The 18,343-nt window shown below is 43.1% G+C and overlaps 1 protein-coding gene across 4 annotated transcripts in view; it reads right to left on the reverse strand.

The window, feature by feature from the left end:
* Window positions 1-2,032: 2,032 nt before the first annotated feature.
* Window positions 2,033-18,343, reverse strand: part of runx1t1 (RUNX1 partner transcriptional co-repressor 1) — a 55,139-nt gene continuing 38,828 nt past the window's right edge. The window contains exons 5-11 of one of the 4 annotated variants that reach the window (XM_047604826.1): window positions 15,489-15,670; window positions 11,857-12,119; window positions 11,118-11,206; window positions 10,247-10,442; window positions 9,659-9,727; window positions 7,190-7,380; window positions 2,033-6,414 (exon numbers count right to left, since the gene is read on the reverse strand). In XM_047604826.1, the coding sequence (XP_047460782.1) occupies window positions 6,094-6,414; window positions 7,190-7,380; window positions 9,659-9,727; window positions 10,247-10,442; window positions 11,118-11,206; window positions 11,857-12,119; window positions 15,489-15,670 (1,311 nt within the window). In that variant the 3' untranslated portion in view covers window positions 2,033-6,093. Of the gene's footprint in view, window positions 6,415-7,189; window positions 7,423-9,658; window positions 9,728-10,246; window positions 10,443-11,108; window positions 11,207-11,856; window positions 12,120-15,488; window positions 15,671-18,343 lie in introns of all 4 variants that reach the window. The other 3 variants (XM_047604824.1, XM_047604825.1, XM_047604823.1) reach the window with 3 other exon arrangements.

Here is an 18,343-nt window from a genome sequence, read left to right on the forward strand (position 1 = left end):
TGGTTGTAGTTTTACAATGCTGTTATGTGTTGCTCTAAAGAACTGTACATGACATACCTAGAGTATTTCCTTTCGTCATCACCTTAGTCGGCTTCCTCACTTGACGATAACTGACTTGTAGAAGTGCTAGTTGATGCCTTCTATCACAGCTCTGTTGGTGCTATGATAATATGCTGTGATATCACTACCAGCAGCATTTGTAATTTAATTGCGCTCTTTCTGATGGCATTGTTTCTTTTTATATACTCTACAGCAGCGGTTTTCAAAGTGTGAGGCGCGCCTCCCTTTGGGGGGCGCCAGAGAACTTCAGGGGAGGTGCTACATGAGAAAAAATAAACCTGAAGACAAAAGTGTAAACATCTGGTTAGCTAACTACAGCGCATGCGAGGGGCAAAATGGATCGATTTTTAGTAGGCTACCCCAAGTGAAAGTGAATTATGACCCTGATTATTTAAAGTTTGGCTTTCATATATTGGTCCTGATGGTGCATGCACAGCTTTACTGAGCTATGCTCAAAATTTGACATTCTGAATGCGGTCATTGTCCCAGTTTACATGCAACAGAGAAAATCTGACGGGAACATGTCATCCTCCTTCACACTAGGTGGCGATATAAGGTGCTCTTGTCGGTTCACCTATTACGTCATATAATCAACAACTGGAGTCGTTCATGCAGCCGACTGGTGTAGGTACCAGATCTGCTCGCCCCGAGTATCTGGTGCTTCTGGATAATTGCGTCTTATAATCGGTTGGACAACAGGAAGAAGTGGAAGAGAAGTTAGTCGTTAGCGGTTGTTATCGAGGCGGAGTAACTTATTGGTTTTGTTTTGTCCCTTTATTCTTTGGATACATTGATAAAAGCTGTATTTTTATGTAATCTTTTTCAAGATAAAACTTCTTAAATCCTTTTGCGCCTAATATACGAATTTTATTACTTTATTTTCTATGAATAATGTGCTTTCATCGGATTTTTTGTGTTTTGTGCAAAAGTAAAATTTATAAATAAAAACTTTATGTAGTGTTAGGTATCTCTTCCAAACATATTGTGAAAAATAAATTTAACTTGTGCTGTCTAACCACGAACCAATCTCACAGTCTGAATCGAATGTTGACATCATCTAGGCTTAGGCCTCTAGGGATCTGGAAGCGCTGCAGATCTGGTACCTACACCGGCATTTTAAACAACAAGAAGAAGGACAATAGTGCAGCTTTTTAGATGCCATACGTAATGTGTGCGCTACTTATGGTGCAGATAGGATGGCGCTATCCCTCAGGTGGCTCTTCTGCTCCCTCGGTTTACCTTCTTCTTCTGTGATCGGCTTTCTTGGATGGTTTTGTTCCGGGATCTTATGCCAGTCACACGTATTGTCTAGTTAAACTCTGATTAAGGCGTATACATATTGCTGAAAATCAATTTCCAATCACATTATCTGTCTTAGTCGGATAAGGAGAACTTCGATATTAGTCGGAGAGTCGCGCTGCTGCTTTTGAGTTCTCTTAGGGGAGGAACACTATCCCACACTCCTACTCCTGGATCTGTTTTATCCATATTATGAGTAAATACTTAGTGTCCTCCTTTCCATGCTAGCTATTATAGCTAATTTTCTTTTTTCCTGTTCTGTAGATAGTCTGCTGTAACTAACACATGTTAGGCAGGATGTGGGACCAAACCAGTCGTGTGGTTGCTCCACTTGTTGCCAGACAGACACCGTCTCTTCTTCTTTGACCGGGGTTGGTTCTTGGTCCAGTTTCACACTTGTAATTTTTGTTCCTACTAAACTGAAGTCATAATATTGCTACACCATATAGATCCCCTTGCCCCTGAATGTCTGCGTCATTCCAACTCCAAACGACCAGGTTGTAATCCAAACTTTCTGTAAAATACATTAAAACTAAAAACACTGACAAATCCTCCACATGCTGACACTAGAGCTGTACGATCAGTCGAGTCGTCAGCTCCGATGCTATCTTAGCGCTGTTGCTAATCTTACTGCTGTTGCCGTAATGAAAGAACACAGGTCTCGAGTCTTTGGTCAGGAATTAACATATTTATTACACCGTAAAGAGAACAACAATACCAGAATTATACTGCAAAGTTTCACAGACTGACAGACCATAGTTTACAGCCCCAAAAAAAAGAATTAAAATTAAGAAACAAAAATAATAATAATAATAATAAAAAAAAAATCAACAAGAAACCACAGTTCTGACATAGTAGACTGGAAAGCTCTCTAGAGGACACTGACCCTAAGCGATGGAAAGACCGCTTAGTGTCAGCCTACCACTAACCTGTGGTTTTCATGTCTTAATTAAGTATTGCACAACAACTTCAAATCATTTGAGCTCTTTTTTTTTCCACAATAAATTTTCTTAAGAGAACGGAAAAAGCCCATCCCACCCCTGAAGTTCAACTCATTCCCCCTGGATTAATGACACAGCTGTTCACTGTTGGCCCCTACATGTCCCCACTGGTTATTGATAATTAGGAAATTCAAACATCATTTCCCCCATTGTGAAAAAACAGGCATGCCTAAATTCATAGCCTTTATTTTTTATTTATTTGTTTCTTTTTCTTTCTTTTTCTTTTTCTTTTTACACGCTTTGCCTTTTGTGTGACCCCTCAGCCGAGAAGTCGACAAGCACTCCGGCATGTCTTCACAACAGAGAAAAGGAGGAAAGGGTGACGGGGAAAGAGGCAAGAAAAAAGACAAACATTTCTTATCTGTGACCTTAGCTCGCGTAGTTGAAGTAGGAATCGACGACGCGTTTCTTTAAAATTAGCACAATTTATTTTTTTTTAAATCTGTTCAAACTCTTGATGTACTCTAGAAACGCCACAGGCATAAAGAACATAACAAAAGTTTTTTTTTTTAACCATTTTTTTTCTCGCTTCTATTCATTTGCGTTTCATTTATTTATGAGGTCTGCATTGTTACCAAGTAGTGATATGGTTTTGCAGCTGTATGAGCTTCGACTTTGGGTTGTTTTTTTTTTTGTTTGTTTTCCTGTTCTCTTGTGCCCATTTGGTTTCGACTAGACCAGTATCAGCGCCGTGACTGATGCTCTTATCGTGCTGTAAGAGGTAGAGTGATACTTGTTTGCCACCGAGGAATTTGTAGCAAAACACACATAGAGGAGGGAAGAAAGAAAAAATAAAATAAAATAGAGCTTCTCAAAGAATCATTGAGTGATAATGCTTGTCCTTTTTTTTTTTCTTTTTTTCCTTTTTTTTTTTTAAACCCAGATTTTTGCCCTGATACGGATGAACACATAAGATATTTGTTGATTTCCTTTAAATACACTAGTGTTAAAACAGCTTGGCTGTTTCGTCACAGCTTCTGAGAAGTCGCCAGTAGGGTGTCAGACACCTTTTTGGATTGTTTAACCCTTTTAAAGTCAAGAATGCAGGTGTGTAATTTATTTAGACAAGAAGGGAGAGATGAGGAAGTACAGAGGAAACAAACTGCACCCCAACATTTGTCGGCCTCCACTTGTTCCTTGAGGTCAGAATTTGTAACGCGCTTCTGTGTAGCACCAAGGTGTTTGGGGTGAAGAGCCTTCGCGTGAGTCGGGGTAAGTGCTCTCTTACTGCTAATGAGAGGTTTGTTTGATTTACCGAAGGTTTAAAAAAAGAAAAAAAGAAAAAAAAAGAAGCTGCAGCACATTTCCAATCTCAAATATGACGTAACTCGATACAAACAAATACAAAGCGACAGATAATGGTGTTGGCGTACTTGGAGCTATAGTGGACACTTAACCTGACATTTGTGGAATGAGAAAATGCGCAAGCAAGCTCAAAAACTTTCTCTGAAAAGCAGTTACAGAAGTCCTCAGTGTTCCTGTCACGTCAGTTATTATTGCTCCAGATAAAACGTGAACGGCCGTCGCGCGTGTTTCACATTTTCTCAGTTCACAATGCAAGATGAGCGCTGCTGATTCCCGGGAAAAGGCTTAAAATAAATTAATGCTGTGACACTGACAAAACCTGCGGAAATAAATAATAATCGAATGCTCGAGACAAACCTCTGTTCAGAAATCGTTTAAATCAAGATTTTGGTCCTTGGTGTCAGTCTTTGGCTGTTTTTGGTGTTTATTTATTTATTTTTTTAACGTTTAACTCTTGTGTTAATACTGTGTGATACCTGGTGCTTTGCAGTGTTAAAGCTGTCAATCGGAGTCTACACCTCTGCATTTGGAAAGTTAGTTTGTTAGAATATTTTTTTTGTGTGTGTGTGTGTGTGTTTTGTACTTTTTTTGGTTGTTTTTTTTTCAGTTTTTCTAGAAAATAACAAATATTTTACAAACGTTCAGTAATGTGCATGCACTGTCTGTAACTATGCAAACAAACAAACAAATGAACAAACAAAAAAAAAGACGTTATGGCTGCTTTTCTTAGCATGTCAAGGAGAAAAACGATAATAAACGTGTTTGGTGATTTTACATTTTTCCTACTCCCCGCATCCAAAGAATGTATAATACTACATATATAATGGTTGATGAATTATGGCTCTATACCGATAACACAAGTATGCTGAAAAGAAGCATGCCGAAATAACCTCTGTGACAGTGCAAATACATTTATGTATGTCCCTTGTACAAAACATTTAGGTTAGCATTCCGCACAACATAGTTCTCAGAAAAGATCTGGGTTGGACTCAAGTAGCAGCTCTGAGATATAGCTTGTGTCTTTTCTTGAGGACGAAGGGAAGTTGAACTTATAGAACTACAAGGAATCTACCACTAACACACAGAATAGAAAAGCAGCTTGGGAGAGAAGGGGGGGAGAAAAAAAAAAAAGATAACACTTGTTTTTTTTTTATCTCTTTTTGCACCGGCTAGAAAGAGATTTATGAAGGACTTAAGAGTTGTGACTGGTTGTAGTACAATGCATTGTCACAATAAGTCCAACACATATACAATAAATAACCATTGGTGACACCACAGGACAGAAGTCTTAAACACCATGACATCTACAGAAAACGAAGAAGAACGTGAAGAAAGATGAAAATGTTTTTCAAAGTTGAGACGGGGGGGAGGGGGAAGGGGGAGGAGAGAGTGTCTGGGGCCGGTCTCCACTCTGTAGGTCTCCGGCTCCGAGCGGCCCAGCGGCTGCTGTCGAGGTGATTTGACAGTCTCGCCGGTGGCGTGATGACTTCACTTCCTGTTTGCGAGCGTTTGTGACCCAACGAGCACGTGCGAAATTGTATTCAGTACATCCTCCACATGTGCAGTGGGCAAAGTTTTGTGTCTTGTCCAGGAATTCCTCCCTTCACGTCCTCCAGAGAGTATTTGGGTATTGAGATTTGTATTTCCCAGCCCACTGACCTGGATATTATTACAAGTGAGAGGGAAATAGCATTGGTTGAACAGCTGGCTCTGCTTGCAATCTGCTGCACATCTGCCCATTCCACGGTGGTCTGTGGACCAGATTCAGTCCATCCCTCCTCCTTCTCTAGGCAACAAACGCGTTCATTCATCCGTCCGTGTGTCTTTCAGGGTATTTGAATCCATTACCTGTCTTTACAATGTGTATTGATGATGTCAGGCGATCTGTCGGCGAGTTGTGTTCCCTTGCTTTGCCGTTTGGTAAAATGTCTGAGGTTGACGCGTCTCAGGTGCAGGAAGGAAATAAGCGTGAGTTCAAGGATGAAAACTAAAAACGTTTTGAAAAGGGGAGGTCAGATATACTTGTCTTGAGTTCACGGCTATCTCTGATCAGTCTCTTCATATTTACAGGAGAAAATAAGCTACGATGACAGCAACAGTAACAACAACGGGTACAACGACAAACAGACAACGAGAATAGCAAGTGTAACAATAAAAGGATGTCAATATTTAAATTCATTCATTCAAAACAAAGAATATCTTTGTGTTTCTTTAAAGTCATGGCAAGTCAATATGACCTGATTATGGACCTCCTCTTCCTCCTCCTATGACTACGCTGCAAGATAGACAGAAGCATTGCCGTCTCTTCCTGTTAGCCACGTGTTCTAAGCATCTTTGCAAGGCAATGTAGACAGTCATGCTGTTTGTGGGGCTGAGGGCTGGCTGGTACGCCCAGGAGGCCATTGCCTCCGACCTCTGTGCGAGTCTCTTAGCGCGGTGTGCCGTCGAGGGCGGAGGAGGAAGGGGTGCTGGGGGTCGATGAGCGCGGGGTAGCAGCAGGCGGGGTAGCAGCCGGACTCCCAGTGCCGCTGCTCGGGGTGCAGGCGGAGGAGCTGATGGGAGCAGGGGTCTCTGATCCCGGCACCCCTCCCTGCTGCTGGCCGGCCTGCTGCTGCTGGGCCTGGAGGGTCTGACCGCAAACGTGGTGGTGCTTCTCCCAGTCCTTATGCTGGCAGAAGGAGCCGCAGTAGCGCGCCGTGTTGCAGCCGCTGCATGTCTCACTGGCCTTGCGGCCACAGTTCCAGCAGCTCTGACAGACAGATAGAGACACAGTCATCTCACACAAAAATGTCATGCGGCAGAAGGACTCACAGTCAGACGCGTAAATGTGCAGTCGAGGTGACGAGCTTCCGGGTTAATAAAACTGTAATCACGAGCGCTTCGTCATTGTGCTGCTGTTCGCCGAGAGCAACAAACGGAGAAAAAGCACGCGTGAGGATTAGCAGCAGCGGTCTTTGCGCCAGACTGCACGTCATGAAACAAGCCCCAACTTTTACATTTAGCACTTAAGCATAAAACAAACCACAGACGGGTCAAAACCCCATCTCTTATTACACTTAGTGCCTCTTATATATCCTGGAAACCGCAGGGAGAGCAAGTGAGGGTATATGAATATCCACAGGAAACAGGAGAACAAAGTTATAAACAGCCTCTGAAAGTTCTCCTCTGGGGCGCTACTCTCTCATAAACATCGCTGCTGCAATTAATGTCAGATGTGAGACATATTTCCCTCTCACTTAACTGATTAAACGTCAAGGTCTCCAGTGGCGATTAGCAAATGAAGGCCCCTTCGCTTATTTCCTCACAGCTGAACTGTTTCTAAACATTCAAGCTACATAAAAGAGGATGCAAGGGAGATAACAGACGCTTCAGTTTGCTCTGTGATGATTACGACCTGCGTTATTTAGAAGTGACTGGAACACCCGGCATCAAAAGTGGTGACAAAGAGAGGGGTCAATGCCAGAGCTACCGAGCAAGAGCGCGACGATGATGACGTGTTTGACGAGCTGCGTGTTCGTCCCTACCTCGCTGGAGTCCTCCTGCTGGTTGATGATGGAGAGCGCGTCCTCGGCCGCCTGACGCTTGGCCTCGGCCACGGTGCGCTCCATCTTGGCCCGCTCGCTGCTGATCATCTCGTGAGCCTTGCGCTCGGCCTCTGACACGGCCTTCTGCAGCTCTGACATGGCCTGTCGCTTTACCTCATTCACGGCCTCTTCTGGAAAGAGTGTGGACACAGAGGAAGTCAAGCCTCCCGTACCTGCAACGTAGCGTGCGTTAAATATCGCCCTGTCGTTGGAACTTCACTTTCAATGAGTACACTTCAAAAAAAAAAAAAAAAAAGAAAAAACGTCACAGATGTTTTCATTTTTGTTTAGGATGCCACAGATGCTACATCTGTACAGTACAAGATTTACAGTATACAAAACTTTTCAAATAACTATTAGGATGTAATCATATCTGGTGACATGGAACATATAAAGCACAACCATAAAAAATAATTGGTTCTGGAGATGTTAAGAATAATTTCGCACATAGCTGTTATCAAATGAAAGCTTTCTGCCTAGGCATCAAACATCAAATCTAAACATATAAATACAGAATATCGTGCACATTAAATCAAGACTCCATTTTATTTGATTAAATTATTCTGGCTTTCAGGAATTCATTTTGATCAAACAGTCGCTTTCCTATACCTGCGTCTAATTGCTGCTACTTACGTCAGCAACGGTGGCGTTTCAATCAGTTAGATCCTCTAATAGGTCAGCGTGTGATGTTTTAATGGAAAGCTAAAAGCCTCTTGTTTGAAGATGAGCGAGCGAACGCACACATGTATATTTTCTTTTTAAGTAATTAATCCCAGGTAATCGCTCACATGACGCGCTTTTGGGCTGGAGTGTTATTTTAAACTTGTTTTCGTGGAATGAATAACCTTGCAGCGTGGGTGTTAAGCAGCGGAATTCCAACCGAACGTCAAAGCAAAAGGAGGGCTTTTTGTTTGCTCCCATCAAGCCTGTAACTTGACTAATTGTGTATGCAAATCAGGCAATTTATATTTAAATTATGCATTTCCATTGTGATCCCAGAGGCCCATGCGGTGAGGGGAAGTGGGAAACCGGTAGGACACCATGCAAGGTGCTTGAATATTTATCACCAACTGTAAACATTTTGCCCATTTCAAACAGATGTATTCACGGCTGCACTCCATTGTGTTAAAAATCCTATTTTGCAATCCTCCCTGGGTCACATTTAAATCAGCCTCTCCTCAGCCAGAGTATAAGCAACTGAAGTGAAAAGGATAACGGGAATACTGAGAAGAATACAGATAGAGTGCATAATAACAGGCTCTATTTATCCCACCAACAAAAGATAAATGCAGCTTTATATCTGACAAATATGCTTCACTTTACATCATTTCCTTTGAACACATTACACTTGTATTACAAATGTAGAAATCTGTTTCCAATATCAGGCAGGGCTTTTATGAAGACAGAGACATTTTCTCTCCATTGCGACTGAGCTAAATTTTTAAACCGGGGTGTTTTTTTTCTTGAACCTACTACGCCGCCTGAAGTCATGGAAATTGCCCTGGTGCCTTGTGATATATGCCTTGTGCATGGAATTGTGATTACACACCAAATGCCTTAGATGGAAGATCGATCAAAGCTGGCGAGGGGAAGGAGAGTACTGGAGAGCAGGCGGCGTCCCGTTGGTGATACTCAATTCAATTTAAATGCATATTACTTGTTCTGAGTATCTCACACATCATGCTTGGTCAAGCAAGGGGACAATTTCTTTTCTCCAAGGGGTTTAAAAGGCAGATATACTGTATCGCTGATGGGGAATACAAAGTGAATTCCTCAAGCATTGAACTTGTTTTTTAACAGTTTTCAGGACAGCGATGATGGTGATTGCAGCTGCAGTCGTGACTTTAAAGAACAGGTCCCTGTGTGCTATGGATTTAACGGGGAATGCTGCTTTTGGAAACAATAAATTTGATAAATTCAATACTCGGTCTTAACTGACTCTACAAATTTCCTCTTACTATTTCGTTAAGACGTAGAACAGCTGCAGTTGTGAGGAGGATAACAAGAGTGCAGAAAGCGGAAAGTTAGCAAAACTTGCTACTGTAGGTACTTTTAACCGGAGAACCGCAGGACCAGCTGTAAAAGCTACTTATGTCTATTATGTGACTGTTGCAATAACATGGTTCTTTGGCCTGACATCATATTTGGAGTGAGCAGAGTATGGTGGTGAAACTCATATTATTTAACGTCCTAGTTTCAGATATACAACGTTTTCTAAGAGCAGCCTGACTCTAGCAGTCTGGCAGGCCATACGTTTCTAGACAGAGGACTACATAAGGATCTGAGGGGAGAGGGGATGAGAATGATCTGAGCGAAAACGGTGGCCTTGATTTCTACAATGCAACAGCAGAGAGATAAACTGAATAAGAGAGACAGTCTGTGCGATTATTGGAGGCAAGTGCTGCTCACCAGCTTTCTTCCAGATCTCCTCTGGGACGTAGCCAGACACGGGCCGGTGCAGCAACTCCCTGTGAATTTCTGTGGAGACGCAAACATACAGCCATTGTGTAGAAGTTAACCACTGTTTTGCATGACATACGGAGTGAAAAACATTGTCAAACCTGTGGGGTTATTTATAGTTTCTTCCAAAAAATTGAGAAACAACATTTTTGTCAATGATCCAAGTGAGATGTAAAATAGCTAGGGCTTAATAGGGGCATGAATACGTATAGCTGACTGTACACAATTATGATGTATGACCCACCATTACCACATGCAAACTTTAAAATAGGGGGCCTAGCATTGAACCCTGTGGGACTCCACGTTTAATAATGGCCTTTCTTGACATTGATTGCATACAGACCAATCCAGCATAAATGTAGAAACTTTAAATTAATAATAAAACATGGGGCTTTCATCTTTGGGCTTATTTAGCTGTGCTTTCAAAGTTCTTTGATGTTTCAAGTACTCAAATTTTACATTTTGAATTGCGTTTATTCTGTGGAGTTATGGTATGTAATAATACCTCTAATACACTACATGCGTGCCATCTCCTACCTGATGTCGCATTTTCCTGTGCCGCAGGGCTCTGCTGCCTCGACTGCCCACTGGCAGCCCCCTTCTTCAACTCTTCAGCATCACTGTATCGCCGGATCCAGTAGTTGAGCTCCTCTCGGTCGGCCTCCTGGCACCGCCGCAGTACCGTCAGGGAACGCCTCGTTTTCTCCACCATGTCCATGATACAGTTCAGCAGCTGGGAGGGACAGGGAACAGACACAGCGCTGAGTTTACACATTGCATAGATGGGTTCAATTTAGAGCAAGGGTGTAGCTGTGGAGGGTATGGTTCTAAAAACAAAAAACTAACATCTGTCATGTTATTTTTGTGTGTTATTACCATATTCATCTGTGTGATTGTGGAACAATAGCTACAGAGGAACACTTTCCCTGTTGACATGTTGATTAGGTTTGGCAGGTAACACCTCTCCAGCTGCCATCCTACTTTATCACTTCAGTCAGTCAGTTATACATTTGTGTGCACTCCGTGTGATTGGTTGGTTAAATTTTCACTTCATCCAACAACAATTATTGCACAGTAAATGTGAGACTTTGTGTGATTTTTTCAATCAGTTTGAACATGTAAAAAGTAACGGATCGGAGCTTTAAAGGAGCAGAGCAACAATACAGATGGTGAGCATGCAATCAACAGTTTGTCAGTGTTGCCATTGCAGGCTTGTTGCACTGCAGGGAAACGGATTTACATGCAAGCATGCGCACAATGACATATTTACTTTCACTCTTTTAACATTTCTCTGATGCTGTCTAGTAATATATATATATACTTACAGCACAATAAACAAATATTTAGTGTTAACTTCGAGACAGAACTGAAGGGTATAGTAATAAAAAAATGTTATTACTTTTCTTACATGGTCAAGGTGCTTCCACTCCTCTGCCCATTCCCTGTCCGTCAGCCTGTGGTCAATCACTTCCTCCTGCCTGGTGCCTGTGTGCATACCTGTAAGAAAGACAAACAGACAAATAGACAGACAAAGAGCCAATCAGTACGGCACAGCGGGTCGATCAGTGTTACTCCATCACTCCGTCCATTGCCTTCCTTTTATCTATACTTCATCTGGCACCCATTTGACTCTCTCCATCCATTTCTTTCCCCTGCTGCCGCACCACTCCTTTTTTTTTTTTTGCTGTCTCCATATCCTTCTACCCACCCTGAGGGCAGGACTCAAATGACTGAGCTTCTAGTCCAGTAAACATCCATCACAAGGCCAGGCATGGTAAATGTCTCTCCTATTTTTAGAACATCTTCATTACGTCCTCATCAATGCTTGGACTATGCAGAACAAATGCCTAAACGTGCCTCTGAGGACTGCTCATACATCTCACAGTGCAGAACTTCTGTTAGCCATTTGGTTACTTTGCTCTGCTTTGCTATGTTTTCTCTCTGGGGCTTCAGGAGGTCTTCTGGTTACAGAGACCGTCTGTCAGTCGCCTGTACCAGCAATCAACCGCAATTCTGAAGCGCATAATGATTTTTAAAATGACTAATCTCCGTGGTATACTGTGTAAACAAGTAGGAAACTTGAGAAACGATGTCAAATGAGTATCTAAAATAGTTTTCTTTCACAACATCTCCTCCAGTGTCCTCACCAATGGGCCTGGCTCTCTCGCGGATCTCCCGATGATTAGAAGCTGGGTGTCTGTAGGTGTCGCGGTAGTGATGGGCGATGGCCATGTCGTCTAGCCTGTAGTGCTGCTGGGGGAGGGGGCCTGGGTGAGGCATGCCGTTGGGTTGGTAGGAGAGCCCGTTGGAGGGGCTGAAACGCTGGGCAGGGCTTATGGTGCAGGGCCGTTTGCTGGGATGAACGTCTGGGTGAAGGGCACTGTCTCGCTCGAAGCCGTTCTCTTTGGTTCTGGTAGGAAACACAGACGGATGAGTTTTGAGTCTGTATTCACATACATTAGACCGTCTTTTCACCGAGTCTAGAACTGAGGTAGTTCTTAATAGAAACTATCCTCTTTTGAATTTTAGAATGTGAAACAGGATCTGGCTGAATTGTTTGCAGTTACCAGTCTCTTGAACGTATTCTTTGTGCGGTGACAGGCTGGCAGATAACAAAAGACACAAGAGTCACAATGGATCAGCAGAAAAAGAAAATAAAGCAGGCGAGAGCAGAGGACATATATGAGCCGGCGTGATGTTTATATCACGGCGGTTTTGTAAAAGTGAGTGATTGTTACAATTATTTTCAGCAAGAGCCAAACGTGAAACATGTCAGCACAACAAACTGCTCCACCCCCTCGTGCTGTTGTGACCTGACGAAGTGATCGCTATGAAAGTCCACCTCCCTTGGAATCATCTTGGAATTTATTCATCAAAGGGCGAATGTGCGTGCTCACGCGTGGATACATACTGTACATACGCACTCACACAAGTAGTTCCAAGGGGATCAGGTGGATTTTTGTTAGCCTGCTTCCGAAGATTAATATAGCCAGGTGGGCTCGTGTGCACATGTGTGTCCGGATACCTGTGTGTGTGTGTGTGTGTGTGTGTGTGTGTTCTCAGTTTTGTCAGTTCACATTTAAACCCGCCAACCTCCCCCACTATCCGCAGTCCCCCAGTTTCCTCTCTCCCTCTCTCAGATGAACAGATTGAACTTCTTAATGAGCTGTTTTTATGGGCTCCTAATGCTCATCCACAGCTCTCCATATGCTCTTTCCTTCCATCCGTCCATCTCTCCATCTCCCTTGACTCCCCCCACCCCCCACCCCACCCTTATCTCCCCAGCCTTCCTAGCTGCAACAATGTTTGCATCTACTGAGCATATATGTGCACACACCTTCACAGAAGCCTATCGCTGCGTTGCACAGACGACACGCTGTACATGCTGTGCGTGCCAGTTCATGTGAGCGCACCAGTGCCTGACAGTTAAATGTTTTCAGATTTTCTCATGATTTACACATGCATATTTATAAAATTTCAAAAACTTTTTTGATTTTACTTCCTTTGGTTAAGCTTTTTTGTTATTTCGTTGCAAGTCTGGAATACCTTTAAAACATCTGTTGACTTTCATTGACAGAAACAATGACTCTTAATGCGATCTGAATGAATTAATTAGTGAAGGAGAGACACATTTTGTCACAAAGAGAAACTCGTTTGCAACAAATATTATGTAAATATGCTTAGAATGAAAAAATCCATTACAGCATACTGTAGGTACCAGTCATTTTGCAGCCTCAGCTCTTATTTAAATACAGAACTTTGTTGGATAATACATAGTATGCATTATACAACATGTATTGTCCCTTATATAGCGCATACTATTTCTTGGTTTCTGCCAGCCATCGTATTAATCAGCACGCATTGATAAAACATTGTTGTTTGTAATTAAAGATTCACATTCAAATTCCAATATTCTGACACAGGCTCCAATAAGTGGGAGTGCAGAGCAGAGGTAAGCAGAAACCAGGGGTGCTTAGCCAGCCATATTGGTGCTGGAAGCTCATCTGTATGTGTTATCAGCCCATCTCCCCAGACACACACACACACAGCCACACACACATAAAGGGATGCGCACACATGAATCGCACTCACGCTCTCGCACCAGATCGAGAATCCCGCACGCACACATTCACACAAAGAGGCCGCATTTTCCCACTGAATCCAGATGCCTGCTTAACTTTTTTTTCTTCCTCCATATATTCTCTTTCACATTTACACGCACACCTTTCCCCTCAGCTCACTCCCCTATGCACCAGACGGCCTGCAAATATGCAGGTATTACAGAAAAAGTCTGCCTATCCGACTGTTGGGGGAAAAGAGAGGTGAGAATTATTAATATCACATTCAGCATTTTTCTCCCTCAGCAAATATAAAATGTACATTTTTCCTTTCCCTTGCCCGTGTTAAAAATTTGAAATCCCCAGGACTTTCTCGGTTCCAAAACACAATGCATACATTGTACTTGAAGCACAGGCACAAACACACAAAGGATAAAAAAAAAAAAGAGTCACTTCTGTCTAAGGAGCTAAAAATACTTCATGGTGTTTTATGTGCAGATGTTTTTATGAGTTGTGCATAGTCGCATTCGTTATTATAATTAGTAAAAATCCATTTGCAAATGCACAGAAATCTACATATAGATGTATTATTTTTGTTTAGACTTTCACTGGGCTGGGAATGAGCTACAGTCTTAAACATGTATGCACACCTCATTGGTTTGGACAGATTTTGCACATGTTTTTATTTCTGTTTTGGTGGGATGACTGATGGAGAGAGGAATGTATTTTGTGTGTGTGTGTGTTCCTGGACCGAACGTCTTAGTTCTTGTCCGTTAGAGCGGAGAACATTTAGTCATTACCACAGTCCGTGACACCAAATGGATGTAATGATTTGGCCGGGCTGAGGTTGAACTGATGCTGAGTGAGACTCATGCCATGGACTTAAGCCAGCGTGGAAGTAGAGGATGACAAAAAAAAAACTAAAAGAATGGTTATAATGCGCATTTGCACCAGCTCTGGGGACCATATGAGTGTAGTTGCAGAGATCCCCCAAGAACCACATACCTTAAGGGCTTTATTTCTCACACCGAAATTGCGTAATATTGGTTGATATTGCAACACTGGGTTCTGCACAACATACGGCAACTTTGCACATAAATTAGACTCGATAAAGCAGAGACTACACTATCAATCATTTACTTTTTTTTTTTTTCAAACCGACCCTGCGCTTGAAAACCTACTCCCGAAGTATAAGAGAGATCTAAAAACTACAACCAAAAAAGGGTTCCACATTCATAGGAACTACAGAAAAAGTTCTGCAGTCCAAAAAACATCTATGCACATCCTCTCTCTTCATTAAGACACAACTGTCCTTTGAGATGTGTTGCGTCTGGTCCACTTTTCCTATTTCTCCCTCTCCTCAGTTCCAGCCCATTAAGAGCAAGAGCCAGGAGCTGGGATGTCCATCGGAGCACATCACGAGGCCCGGTGGCGCACCGACAGACACTTCCCATGCATTTACACGGCGCACTATTGCCGTCGCGTTGGCTCAGCTCGCGTCTGTGGAGGAACGTAACCAGCCTCAAAGGGATTTATGCATGAGCTCGAATAATGAAGAGGAGAGAAAAGGGCTCAGCTGTTCTATGTGCGGAGCTTATACATCCGTATACATCTCCCTTCCTTCTCGTCGTCGTAGCAGCCGCGTGTTGGGTCTAACCCAAATTAACATCCACTAAAAGTTAAAATCCCAGAGCGGCGTTCTCGTCGTCTGATTCACCCACCTGTCTGGCGTCCTTCGCTTTCCGTTCTCGTTGACGTCCAGCAGGAGCTCGGAGGAATCCACCGGGGAGGTGGTGCTGGTGTCCAGGAGTAGCTGTTCATGCTGGGCCAGGTACTGAGCCGGGTTCTGCTTGGCGAGCCTGGCACAGTGCAGCAGCTCCCTCTGAAGGAGCGGCAGGTTGGCCTGCAGAAGGAAACGGCGCTGAATTATCATGAATTATCACTAATTTGGGAAACGGTGACGCAGCGTCCAAGCTTCAGACACTGATTGAAGTCAACTTCTAAAGAGGAAATATGCAGTCGGATACATAAATTGTACTAAATGCTTTGAGGAGACTGTAATAGGCTCTCTCTGTCTAGACTCTTTAAGTTGTGACAGTCAAAATGTAAATCTCTACACAGTTTAATTGAGTTCCTTTTAAAGAAACAGAACACACCCAGCGTCATAATACATCACTATCCTCAGCGAAGCCTCCATGAAGAAATGTAATTTTCCCACTCTTTTCATTCCAAAAAGCACCAATTTGAGTTAACAAGAGATCCATTTCTTCTGTGTCATCTCACCCCTCTTTGCTCATTACCACTGAGCCAGTGCCGCTTCCCGTGACCCAGGGTGCATTAACACCCGTAATGCCTCCCTATGGCACGTACAGTACATTTTCCTTTTTAAAAGAACAGCAGCTATTTCCAGTCTCTTTGACCCGCCGGAACAAGGGGGTCTGCTTTCTTGTGTGGAGTTACACGGCCGGGCAGGTATGGGAGCCTCGACTTCAAAGACATCTGATGGGGTGTATTTTGCGGCAAGAAGATGAAAGTGTTGCGTCAGGCGGGCTCAGAATGAGAGCGGGGGCTATTTTGCAGAGGTACATCACAAGAGCCTTTGGAGGGGCCATCTTTGCAAGTTTTGGGTTTGTTAATCTTTGTTTTGTCCTCAAACAAAAACCTTAATCTCTCTCAAAGCCTCCTGTCTGATTCCTTTTGCTTTGCTGTTTCCCCAGTGCGATAATCTTTTCCATATACTTTTAGTCACTCCTTCATTCTTTTTCCTGCCTCGTGTCTTACACTAGCTTACGCTTTTTTTTTTTTTCATTTGATTCAGTCTTTGCCAGCTTTATAGAGAAATAATACCAACAGAACCCGTCCAGGATTTGTTTAGTGGTATTAATGTTATATTCAAGTGAAAATCTCTCTCCAGTCTGTAGTAAAGGAAATGCTAAGTGCTGGCCTTCGCTTTACCTGCCCGAGTTAATGGTCCGTTAATAGTTTATGATCGTAATTACCCTCTGAAAAAAAAAAAAAGAAAAAGGGGGGAGCGTAAAATAGATTGCTTTGACCCTGGTGAACTCATCTTATATTAATTAGAGGTCACCCTAATTGCCAGAGAGATGTGGGATGCATTAACAAAAAGACTGAGTCAAGAAATGCAGACCACTGAAGAGGCTAGATCATTTTTCATATGATAAAGCACGCCGATCCACTTCTGTGTAGTTAACAAACATCTGCACTCGCGTTAAAAAAAAAAAAAAAGAAAAAGAAAAAAAAAACGGGAACATTTCAAGTAGTGTTCAGCAACCACAGCTAAAATCTGCTCAGGGTGATTTATTGTCGAAATGCTGGATTTGTCATTTTGTCAAATGGTGCCAAAAAACAATTCAGAATGTGCCACGTTCAGGATGTGCTGCACTTTATCAACTTTCTCTTTGTAATTTGGAGGAGACTAGCTAGTTTTCGCGCGTCCATATTGTCCTATTTCAATTATTTTCTCGTCGCGAGTGTCTCTCACGGCTAAATGTATTCATTCCTCCCGTCGCGGCACGTCTCTGCTCGCGCTTGACAGCAGAGGCGAGAAAACAAAAAAAAACAAAAAAAAACGCACAACTTTAACTTGAAAACAGAGAATCATTGTTAGCCTGTAAGCCTTGTGTGGCGGGCATTCGGCCAGCACATCACGTCACAGGCATTGTGTGGTTTATGATTGCCTCCTTCCAGTAAAGAGTCCCCACCAATTTGTGGTTCAGTATTAAGAAAAAGGGAAAAGGAGTTTGCGAGGGGGCGGCGAGGCTGGAAGGGTCGACTCTGTATAACATTATCTTAATGAAAAACCCCGAGCCCTGACGTGCATTGTTGCAGCTGTGCTTCGACGCACCTATAAAAGCTCCCCCACACCTCCGACTGCTCTCTGCTACCATATGGTAGCTGGCATTAAAGGCCCCGCAGTGGGAAGACACTAAAATTAGACTGGGGAGAAAGAGGAAGGCAGTGGAAGGAGCGATGGAGGGGGGGAAAAAAAGAAGAGGAAGAAAAAAAAAAGAGTTGCATCTTTGATTCCACAGCCATCCCGGTGATACACGAACCATCTGGCGAGGAGAGGGAAAGGGAAGGAGGGACCGAAAGATAGATGGGGAAGAAAAGAATGAGAAGGTGAATAAAGAAGACGAGGGTGAGGGAGTGACGTGGGGAAGGAGAAAGGGAGGGGGCGCAGAGTCGCGGACTGTTAATGGGAGCTGCAGTGGGACCAGTTTGTGGATTATACACGCTTGTGAATGTCAGCTCACACGTGCACACGTCCGCAGACGTGCACGTGCAAAGGTGGCGTAAACTGAGATGTGTTGAGAGACGACGTATGCCTGTCTGTCGCTCGGATACACACGGACAGAAAGGGAGGAGACAGAGGTAAACTGGTTCAAAAGGTGCATAAAGAAAGTGAGAAAGCCTTTCCAGAGGTGTGTAATAGAAACAAATGAGCCCTGTGTTTAGTGCTCTGCTCGTCCGTCCCTGCTCTCCACCTCTTAATACCACTCTGATATTGATCTCGGCTTCTCCTAGGCCCCATAACATGATCTTAACTGCTGCTGCA

This window comes from Mugil cephalus, chromosome 14 (assembly GCF_022458985.1).
Source record: "Mugil cephalus isolate CIBA_MC_2020 chromosome 14, CIBA_Mcephalus_1.1, whole genome shotgun sequence".
Taxonomy (NCBI): Eukaryota; Metazoa; Chordata; class Actinopteri; order Mugiliformes; family Mugilidae; genus Mugil; species Mugil cephalus.